This window comes from Ylistrum balloti, unplaced genomic scaffold (assembly GCF_031769215.1).
Source record: "Ylistrum balloti isolate Yb309-2 unplaced genomic scaffold, AGI_CSIRO_Ybal_v1 Utg371274, whole genome shotgun sequence".
Classification (NCBI taxonomy): Eukaryota; Metazoa; Mollusca; class Bivalvia; order Pectinida; family Pectinidae; genus Ylistrum; species Ylistrum balloti.
The window spans coordinates 213532-225387 of record NW_026782685.1 but is presented as its reverse complement, the minus strand read 5'-3'; the positions used below and the strand labels follow the sequence as shown (position 1 = coordinate 225387).

The 11856-nt window shown below is 34.6% G+C and overlaps 1 protein-coding gene across 1 annotated transcript; it reads left to right on the top strand.

Moving 5' to 3' along the window:
• Nucleotides 1–1796: 1796 nt before the first annotated feature.
• Nucleotides 1797–11715, top strand: LOC132561741 (beta-hexosaminidase subunit beta-like). The gene is made up of 13 exons (XM_060226442.1): nucleotides 1797–1968; nucleotides 3266–3530; nucleotides 3849–3911; nucleotides 4106–4152; nucleotides 4589–4699; nucleotides 5068–5169; nucleotides 5384–5522; nucleotides 6119–6311; nucleotides 8167–8332; nucleotides 9240–9417; nucleotides 10169–10259; nucleotides 10596–10700; nucleotides 11314–11715. Exons 1-13 carry the CDS (start codon nucleotides 1867–1869, stop codon nucleotides 11507–11509), a joined length of 1758 nt encoding a protein of 585 aa, XP_060082425.1. The 5' UTR covers nucleotides 1797–1866; the 3' UTR covers nucleotides 11510–11715.
• The last annotated feature ends 141 nt before the right edge of the window (nucleotides 11716–11856 follow it).

Below are 11856 nucleotides of genomic sequence, written 5' to 3'. Positions count from 1 at the left end.
ATTGAGCCGCTGTAAAATATATTTCCTAGTTGAACCATTCTCTATAGTAGTTGAAAAGTCTTAATTTAGTGTTTTAGAGTTAATTTTGGCAAAAGTTGTATACTTGATCATTTAGTAATGCATGGCATTATGATGGTAGTTTAAAATGAATAAAAATCTACAGATTGTATATACAGTTTCTATGATATAAATAAAACAGAAATTTGGTATCATACAAATTAAGTGAAATAACGTCTTTCGATTGGATAACAATTCATCAGATGAGTGCAACATTTCTACTAAATAAACAGTGTTACCATTTTATTCAATAAAATGTAATTAAAATGTAAACAATATGTATAGACTTGCAAAGTGATATCCGGGCAGATGATGTAGAAGAGGCTTCCTATTCCATAACGCCTGGTCGTATTATCATTTTACTTATTCAGCGGTATTCGTTTAAATCTATATCGTTTTGTATCAAATTTGAATTAATGTTTAATTGGTGTGTCAGTGTTTACTTTTTTATACATACAAATTCATGATGAAATGAAAAACAAAGCTAGTTTCGAGGGAAAATCCGACATGGCGATCCGCGAGTTGGGCCACAACATTCTGATCTTCCCAGACGTCTGTAGTTATTTCCCTTTGTTTCATTTAATCAACAATGGCCCGAGAATACAGTTTTACAATTATTTGATCTTTTGTCTAGTGTTCACTGTAATCATTTATATGCCACGCCTTGAATTTGAGGCGTTACATCTATTACTTTACACTTAACATTTTACAATATCGAAAACATCAAAAAAATATTAAATAAGGGCGGTCTTTTATATAGAGCTTCACATATCTTCTAATCCAATCTCGCTTCAATACTGGATTACTGAAGAGTGCTGGAAGGTAAAAACCGAAAGATATAGTACCATTTTTATTCTAAATAATACATGTAAATTATATAAAAGATGTCCTCTTCACCTGTGTTACATTGCAAGTAAAAATCAGTGTAAATAATTCTAACGAGTGCTAAATAGTTAGGATAAAGAATGATAGAACTGAACGAATTTGTAAATAACAAGTTTTTCTCTTCGGGGAAATTAATTGGTCATATTTTTGTGATATTAGAGTTAAACCATGTGAATATCACCTTTGAATACAAATTAAAAATTTGATGCATTAAAGCCAAACAATTAATTAAACTGAATAATACCTCTGTTTCGTCCTTTTAGGACACCCCCTGATTACGTTATGGTCTCAAACAATTGAAACCGAAGATGAAAATCTAAATAATGTGTATATACTGATTAATGTAGTCCTCTACTTTGGACTGGAAAGTCCACGAGCTGATAACTCAAAATCAAAACCAAACACACATATATATCGCTTACAGTTTGTAGGTCTGGAATAAGTTAGCAGCTACGACAGTAACTAACACACGGAACTTTAAACCTGCCTATAGGCTTGTTGATATTTATGCCCGTGTCCTATTTGTGGTATAATTTTAGATAAATTCTAGATATTCTAACAACCTAATAAAAGGTTATTATACAGTGATAATGCATTATAATGACCTTTGTGCATCATTGTGTATTATGCAATATATTATTAAGAACAATATTAATATCCCATCACGAAAACTACAGCAGTCTAGTTAAATTACCAAATTACCTACAACTACTACCAGACATCTTTCTGTCACTATGTTACTGTATTATGTCTGTTATTTATAACCGCAGTAACGTAATCACGTAATCTACAGGAGGCTGTGACAAGTGTAATACTTGACATTAAACACCAAACATCCCTCAGTATAGTGTACTAACAGTTTAAACATCACACTCCTGCCTGGTAAAATAAGGGAACACGTATTCTTTGTCAATTATACTGAACATGGATACTAAGTTGATCTTCTCCAATGTCATTGTTTTGATGTGTTGGGTGGTACTCGCCAGTGGATATATCACATACATTGCCATCAGACTACCTTTACAGGTAAGTAACTTGTATACTGATTGTTGTTATGTAACGTGTAAGGTTACTCAGGTATCGTGTCATCCGAGCTACATGTTAAATAAATTTAATATAGATTACGTCTAATACCAGATTTCTATTTAAAAATGACGACGTCACAGATATAAGAATGTAATATATGGCTTCCACTTGCTATGTTTTGTAACAAAAGGAAGAGCTAAGAGTTGAAATGAAGATATTTCACATGATCGTAATGTTGAACACAAGCCAACATAATTATAGTTATTAACAATATCTTTACATAGAGTTGAGATAAGCATCAGTCATAGGCTATATTAATTGTCATAATAGAAGTGATAAATAATATATAAAAGAAGAATGATTGATGAAAATCCAATAGAAACACAGTCCTCTAGTTTTTGGCATTTTTTGGTAAATAGACCACGATGCAATTTGACCTGAAAAGGACAATTCTATCGGTTCTCGATTTTTCTGAAATTTTCACCATAGGTGGATAGTATAATGACCCAATTATTTTTTTTAAATGTTTGGTGTGCAAGAACCAAAAGTACGTACTTCACCTCCACAAAAAATTGCCATATCTTTAAAAAATGCTAATAATTAATGTTTTCAAATTCAAGATCGCTTAACATTTTTATCTTTCAGAATTTTGTTACATATTTGACATCACAATGTCAAGATAAACATGCTAATTACAATACGGTATCAATTGATGCAATAATATATCTATTTAATAGGTTTTTGGACCAAAAACTGAACCTTGGTGTACACCCATGGTTCACTACATTACATGAGTTATAGCACAGGCCCCTGGGGCCTTTTGGATTTTTAAAAACTTATTTCCTGGTTTGTCTCTCAAGTTGCTACAAATAACACCCAGTTTGGTTTAAATTGGTTCGTGGGTAAAATTCTATTGTTCCTATATGAGGTCCTTAATGATATCCAGGCATTAAATGTGTTTATATCTATTCATAAACTTTTCAGGTTTTCCTATGAAGGTTTATAGGAAAATATGGTTATGTATTCTGAAATAAAAACAACATATCATGATTACGTTTATGATGTTAAATCATCATAAAGATAAATATGTTCACATTGATTTGAATGAGAAGTTTGAGCTTGGATTATGACTATTTTGACATGTTGGTATTTTCTTGTTCCTGTTGTTCCTGTTACCCAGACATGTGAGTTATTTTTTGGATTATTTTAGTTCTTTTCGTCAATTTGCTATACTGTTATTACGAATTATTGATATAACGAAGTTTGAGTGCTTCTCCTTTTTTTCCTGTTTGCAAAGGGTCAGAGGTCACCACCAGGGTCACCATGGCCACACCCAAAGGAAATGAAACTAACAACTGAAGCCCTTACTCTTGACAGATCGAGCTTTAAGATAAGATCTACAATCAAAGGCTGTGACGTCATTGACAATGGGATAACGCGGTTCAGGTCTAACCTAGATGTTGGATCTATAGACGACGCTCTTCAAACAACAGAAGACCTACAAATACATGTAGATAACAGTTCCTGTCAAGGATATCCCTATCTGGGAATGAATGAATCGTGTACGTACACTATGTTAGACGTAGTCAGGAATTAAACTTTACACATCCCTTATATCCCCAAATAGAGAAAAAATATACGGAATAAATGTACATTTCAATTATAATATAGGTTTATAACATTTGTTTGTACATTTGCATAATTATAACATCAGAGTTGACTTATTCAACCTGATTTACATGAGAATATTATGTTAATATTAATCACAACTTAGTATGATATTATTTGGATAATTTATTTTTGTTTAAGAACAAGTTGTTTTAAATTAACTGGCCGGATACTATATAAGGTTATGTATGTGTGTGGGTTTTGTGTTCCAGATACACTGAAAGTCGACAGACATTCCATCCTCCGTGCCAACACTGTATGGGGAGCATTAAGGGGTTCGTTATCAATAACATTTTATCAGAATGTGCTTCACGTTATAATTGGATTTCATTAATGGCCGTAATTGTCGGTTAAAGTATAGCTGTATCTTACGTATGAAAGTATTGGTACAGAAACTGACAATTCGTCAATCTTATCTTAATTAAATTTGTTATAAATATATATTGGAATTTGCGTATTATCTTTTCAGGTCTTGAGACATTTAGTCAGTTGCTGTATACTTTCCCTACAGGGCAGGTAACGAAACAATGCACATTCATTGTCATTCATGAGCATGTAATTCAGTCGTGAACATATTCCATTAATTCATACATGAAAGGAAATGACTCTTAAATTATCAATATACTGTGATATCTTCCTAGTGAATGAACCTCTATCGTACCAGTCAAAAAGATTGTTTCTAAAATCTATGAATCAATTCATCCAGGACGTTTCACTTTAATTTGTTGTTATTTCAGTTCTCATCAATTAAACATTAGTTGGGTTTAGTTTATTTGATAAATCAATCGTAATCATATTTGCAGATGCCTGCAAATAAAAAGTGGCCATATGACCAGTGTACAAACGACATTGAAAAACCATACTTTCAAATTATAACCAGGTTTTCAGCTAATTACCGTCCGATAGTAAAATGTAAACAAATATCTACTTTCTCTTCTTTGATGTATCGAAGGTAAGAATAAACAAGACGGAAATCTTCGACGAGCCCCGATTTCCACACCGTGGTATCATGCTGGATACTGCCCGTCACTTCATACCAGTACCTATCCTATTACAGAATTTGGTAAGTAAAATGTACATGTTACAGAAATGTATCCTGAACAGAGAACAATTGTAGGATCTGTAAACATTCGGTAAATCTCACACAAAGATAAAGAAACATCATATATATAAATACAAAAGCATCAAATACCAGGATAACGAATTTGGTTTATAAATAAGAGATCTACGGTAAATTCCCTCATTATATACTGATGTACCTAACATTATATACACATTTAAAATGTTGTTAATAGGTGTAGTATAACCTTTTATAATTCATTTTCATACACAGAGCGAAAGACGATATCTGGCATTTCAAAATCGATACAAATGTCTTTTTTTTTTTTAAATTGCTACTCAATTGTATTGTATAATGCCTTATTGGTTTAGGATGCTATGTCTTACAACAAGTTCAACGTATTCCATTGGCACATTGTTGATGATCAGTCCTTCCCATACCAGAGTATCAAATTCCCCGGACTATCACAGAAGGTAAGTTATTGTACGTTTGATATACAATATCCTTTATGTAGATGTTATGTATTTAAGAATAAGATGTACTTTTACATACTCACAAGAGTCTCACTTCAGTGATCAATAAAAGCACCCCCGCTCTCTCTGTTATTTTTTTCACGCGTGTCATCGAGTTTAAAGTTGATCGAAATGTCGTATTTACTTACCGACCGATATTCCTTTTTCTCTTTAGGGAGCATACAGTCCCGTTCATGTGTATAGCCAAAAGGACATACAGAGAGTGTTGCAGTATGCTAGATTGCGGGGTATCCGAGTCATTGTCGAGTTTGATACGCCAGGGCATACCCAGTCCTGGGGGAAGTTTAATCGGGGTAAGTAGCAAGTCGCCAATGCATAACAGGTCATGAAGAACGTTCGACTAGATAGGGTACCAACATGCGAAGGCACATCAAGACATAGGGACGTTTTACTAGGATAAATAAAAGTAAGTTAGGCTCACACTTAGTAGCAGGGAAATGGCAAACTCGTAACGCAGGGTTTCAAAAGATGCAGGATGATGAAAAGTATGGATAAGTTTTATGGTTATCACAGTGATCTCATTGAGAAAACTTCTATTTCTCTGTGTGATAGAAAGCTGGACGTGTTTTGTGTTCGTTCGTTTCCATGTTGGTTCCAACATTGTATTCCTTGTTCTCATTTGCAAAACGTTACATTACTTGCATGTACTTGGATTCACAAAGGTTTATACGTGGTTTTATTCTCCTTGTACAGGATACAATACTTTATTTTACAAGGATGGAAATTTAAGTATTCAAAGTTCCTTTATCTTGTCCTGAGAATTACGACTAAATATCAAATGTTTCATATATTTTTTTTTATTTCAATGAAAGTAAATGCTTTCAGATACATTCGGCATTTTCATAGGAAAATAGTCTTCATAAATAGAACTGGTGTATTGTTTTTGCAGATCTGCTAACTCCATGTTGGAATGACGGGGAGAAGGGAAAGGCAAAATATGGGCGGCATGGCGAATACGAGATAATGAATCCTATGTTAAACTCCACCTTCGCATTTCTGGAGGAGCTGTTCTCTGAGGTGACATCCGTGTTTCCAGATGATTACATACACTTAGGAATGGATGAAGCATATCACCATTGTTGGTACGTTCGCTGCAAGATATCGCCCAACTTCTACTTAACGCAAAGTCATCAAGTCATTACTATTCGTTGTTATACGTTTGGGGGGGACGTATTGGAATTGAAACCCCCAACCCCCTCCAACCCGTTCATCACTGATAGTGCACTGGATTGATGTGCTATTGATATCTAAGCTGGTATCAAACCTTATCGTCAAAGCGTCTCTGCCTGACGTCTCGTCTGTGCCAAGTCATGGAAGTTGACGTACCCCAAGTCAGGAACAACATTATAGGTACATGTTGAGAAAAGCGCTTCTGACATACCGAGTTTTAGATGTAGAACGTTTCTCTGAGTGCGGAAAATCAAATTTCTCGTTTATCTCCTGACACATGTATATGGCAAGACTCAAGCTTAATCATGTAAGCTACACTGTTTGTACATTCATCCATGTTCTCACCATAGTGACGCCAGTCTTCATATACCATACCTATTCAGAAAATAATAAAATAACAGTAAAATTCATGCATTGTGAAATATGTGTTCTTAACATATGTCTATTACTGAAAAAATTGTCTTAATTTTGGATAGGATCCTGTGACATATTTCTCAAGAGTATTGTGAATTTTTTGTCATATTTGTTATTTTTTTCCTTGATATCGTCGATACCCGTATTCTACAAATGTTTATGATTAGTCGATTTTAATACCACATGAGAATTAATTATTGAAGTATTTCAAAATACTGTATATGTATTACCAAACTTATTAAAAAGTACAAGTATCAGTTATTTTTTGTGCATTGATTTTTAAAGTCTTTGTTTCTGCATGATGTATTTATGCCGTATTCTTTTCCACTTCTTGCTTAAAGAAGCATTATTTGAAATTAATAATTCTATGTGTGTTTCAGTTGTCTATTTATGGAAGATATTGATGACTAGTTGGAATGTCCTACTGGGATGTTCTCAACAGTGTACCACAGTGCTGTTGCACCATTAATTCAATTTCTGTTCCACACTATTCAGAGGATGCATAGATAAACATTTCACAATATATTACAATCACTCGATGCATCGATTGAAGACCTCTCAATGACCATAGCTGTTAAATAGGGTTAAACAGCATAAAACAGAACAATCCAAACCACAACATTTTTTTCAATAATAGCAACTGCGTTTTTTATATATAGTTTAAATACTTAAATCAAAAAGTTGATAGCTAAGTGATACATATATTAATGTTACACGGAGTTCGACACAAAAATGAAGGCGGCTTGTTTACCAAAAATGTCTATTATACACGTTTCTTAATTTAAGACTCAAGTATTGTTTCATTTCCAGTCGTATTTGTTGGAATGACAAATTCCATCATCGGATATCTCGAAATTAGTTTTACTGGTTATTTTTATTCATTATAAATAACATATCGACTAATCCGTTTTCTTATTGTCACCTATAACATTACCCCCAATTTTGGTCTTAATCGAAAGTTTGACCTATGTGAGTTTGAAACATACGGAGTCTATATAAAACGATACTTACTTTTAAGTTCTGATCGCTCATTTTTGCGGAAATGTATAACGGCTAGGTCGCCCGTTGTCAGTATGTGTCCGGTTCGGGTGTTTTGTTGGGGCCTTCGGCAATATACTTCAGTGTGGAAAAGTAGTCTTCTGTTCCGCACAAACAAAAACAGAACAGATACACACATTCACTACATGCACCGTGCTCTACTTGCAACATTTGGGGAATAAACATAACTGTTGATATTACTTTAATATAAATTCAAACCAAATCTGAACTCATATAGTAAATTCCGACCCTGATATCGTCGTATTCTTTCTACCAAGATTGTTAAATTCAAAATTCATCATTTAATTGTTGCAGGGCTTCCAACCCCGACGTGGCAGACTTTCTGACCAGGGAGTTAGGTTTAAATGCCTCTGACTTTTCTGGTATGGAGCAGTACTACATTCGACGCACGTTGGATATCGTGTCGAACACACAAAAGAAGGCAATCATTTGGGAGGATCCCATTGAAGTCGGACTGGAGGTAAGTCTCTCCCTAAGATAAGATTTGTTTAATATAAGCCACATGTATAACAAGGTAAATACAAAGCAAGTACCAGGCATTCTGACTACAGAAATATTTCCTAATACTTTTCGTCAACTTGCAACTCTTGAAACCCTGTGTTGTGAATAAAGATTGTCTCGTGTGTTATTTCAATATATTGAACAAGTAATGTTGAAGACAGTTTAATCAATAGCATAATTTCTGTAATGTTTCTATCTTATCGCAGAGTATTGAAAATGTATTCGTTATAGTAAAATTTGCAAACATGTTAATACAGAGTAACATTAGATCGTTGAGCTTATTTGGGCGTATCATACTGATTGATGAATATGATTTTTGAGAATCCGCTATTTTATGAAAAAAACATGTTTCTAGACGACTGTGGTTTCGGAACAACCATTAATAGTTCGGTCTTAAACTTTGTTGGTCTTCGAGGAAAAAACTTGTTCATTGCCTTAAAGTCATTAAAATAAAAGAATTGGTTTTATAAATTGTGGAAAAGTGGTACGGTTCAGAATACACACATGTACTAGATGTTCCTTTAAAGTTATAAGATATATGAAAACTGAGAAATGTATTAATTATTAATCGAGTACATCTCTTCATCTAAAGACTGATATTTCTTCCAGTCAATTCTGATATTCAACAGTTGCTTACTGGGTTTCGAAATCAAGGTTCTTAATATCACTGACGAGTTGTTGATGGACAAAATAACTGTATGGTGCATATTAATTCATTATTTGGCTTTGTTGTATCTCATTCCAAGTTTGTATTGAAACGTGTTATTCATTTGGGTGTATTTTGTACACTCTTTTTACCATATTAGACAACGCTGTGGCACGTGGTGATATACACGTCTGATTTACTTTATCATTCCATATAAAAGGCAGACAAGGACGTTTTGGTCGAGGTATGGAAAAACAAACAGAAATGGAGCTCCAATATGCTAAACGTGGTACAGAGAGGGTATTCAGCGATTCTGTCCTCTTGTTGGTATCTTAACTATATCCAGTACGGACAACAGTGGCGTCAATACTACGAATGTGACCCACACAACTTCAGTGGTACGGTATATTGATCCCCAGGCCAACGAAGTTAGCGGGGGATATTCAAATAGGTTCCGTTACTTCCTTCCGTCCTCCCAGATGCTGCTTTCCGTATGATATCATTAAAAGGACTGGTTGGATGTTGGTAAAACTTGGTTGGTACACTCGTTACATTAACCATAATCCCTTAGCCAAGTTTGATTAACAGCAAATTCGGTTTCCGCAAATTCATGCATATTTTATGTGACCTGATTTGCTGATATCTTTCGGCACTCTAACTGAATGCTTTCCGCAAGTTATATTTTTAAAGAACAAATGAATTATGATGAGACTTTGCTTAGTAGATTTGTTACCTTATCCTTTTGCTCTAGTTTGATTATCGGTGAAGTCTGTGCATATTTAATAAGGCTGCTTTGAACTGATTAGCTGGTATCTTTTCCAGTTTTCCATGTTGCTCACTTTAAATGGATATATTTTACAAATGAATATGGGCGGGTGATCTTGATGACTATGTCCTTGTTTGTAAGATATTGGTGTGTAGGGCTAAAAACACGTTTATAATACTTTCTTTTAATATGTCGGAATGAACTCGTCAGAGATGGCTGATTGGTTACCTAGATATTCATAACCTTAAACAAACATAATGCTGTTGCAGATTGGTTACCGATATAAAACAATCAAACATTCTATTTCACAAAAAACAACAACATTGTGTTCATTTATAAGATACAAGAATTAAACTGACTCACAAACCTTTGTCTTGTTGCAGGAACGGCTCAGGACAAGTCACGAGTTTTAGGAGGTGAGGCATGCTTGTGGGCCGAGTACGTGGATGGCACCAATCTTCTCTCCAGACTTTGGTAACGTATGATATACTACCACTTAGACACAATGTAACGTTTCTGTTTTATAATCATTTGAATTGTTTTGTTTCGTTCGATTTTTTAATCCATTTTGCTGCAGCATGTCTTTAACTCTATTCACGTTATTTGTATTAAGCTGATGTTGACTTTTATTTCGCTGACGCTCTGTTGCCGTCTAAATCTTTTTGTCGTCTCCCTATTTTATGTTGATCGGTCACTTTTGTTATCGGCTGTTTTGGCCTCTATTGTTTATTGTCAGTTATTTTCATTACAATATATAACACTTTTAAAAGATAAAATAACCAACAACAATTAAATAACATTCAAAACCAGGCCTCGAGCGTCCGCCGTAGCTGAGAGATTGTGGAGTCCTGAACACATGAAGAACCCAGATGATGCTTCTTTCAGGCTAGACCAGCACAGGTGCAGGATGCTTAGGTAAGTTTGACAAGAAGAGAATGGTCTTGTGTAAATGGCGGGGGAGTGGGTCAATATACCCTTACCAAACAGCTATATGGGAAAGCTGTCCACATTGGTTTCGTAGTAGGAAAAGATCGAGATAAGTGGCTGATGTAGAAGAGCTTGTCGTGTTCTGGTTTTCTAATTCCGGTGGCTATGTACGAGAATCAGCGCTATGTTGGCTTCATTCCTTATGTGATTTTGATCAAACTCACACACATATAAACATCTATGATATCTTGACCAGGTGTCAGTTTCAGTGGGTTTTTTGGTGCTTTTTTGTTTTTGTTTTTTGTTTTTTGTTCTTTGTTATTTTTTTTTGTGGGGGGGAGGAAGAGAGCTGAATAAAGACTAGTGTTACTATTTTTAGAAAACCATTTACGGCGCTCTAGCCTATAAAGCACAACAATATTATTAACAAGTCTGCATTTGAGGATTGTTAGGTCAACGTCACTTAAAAGAAAATCATTGCCTGCACTCTAGAAGCTTACAGGATTTACAAATCATATAGTATATTTGTTTCACGGCTGTAATGAAACTGCCTTGTCAGATTTTCATACTTATTTGTTGCATTTAAATGTTCATATTGAAGGCGAGGAATTCCTGCTGAGCCAATCTTGAATGGTTTCTGTGGTGACTTCGAAGTGAAAACGGATACTGACGAAGTGCAGCAGAAAAGCGTCTGTACAAACACTGCTTCTGCTTTTCCTGTAGACTGTTTTGTATTGGTCTATATGGGAATAGTCTTGTTATTGTCATTAGCGCCATCTAGATTGGATGGTGAGTGATTCCGCTGGCGAGGGGCTTCATCACAAAGGAAAGTAGCGCCATCTAGATTTGATGGTGAGTGGTTCTACAGTCTAGGTGCTTCATCACAAAGAAAGCCATTGATATGTGTTGAGCAAGAATGGAGATCAACATGTCTATCATACATGTTCATAACTATAACTAATTTGTGATGAACAGAGCAACCTTAATAAATTTTAATGTTTTATCCTCTCAGTTGTGTTCTTTTCTGTTATATACGATAAATACATGGCTCCATTCTGGATAACGCTTAAGATATAAGTTTTAGAGTTGAAATAAAATGTTTTGTGATGTATATCATACAGAAATTTGGTATCGTGCCAAGTTG

Coding starts and splice junctions, on each gene's coding strand:
- LOC132561741 (XM_060226442.1), top strand. CDS start 1,867: ATGGATACTAAGTTGATCTTCTCCAATGTCATTGTTTTGATGTGTTGG. Junction 3,531..3,848: donor TCTGGGAATGAATGAATCGT/GTACGTACACTA, acceptor TTTGTGTTCCAG/ATACACTGAAAGTCGACAGA. Junction 10,701..11,313: donor CACAGGTGCAGGATGCTTAG/GTAAGTTTGACA, acceptor TTCATATTGAAG/GCGAGGAATTCCTGCTGAGC.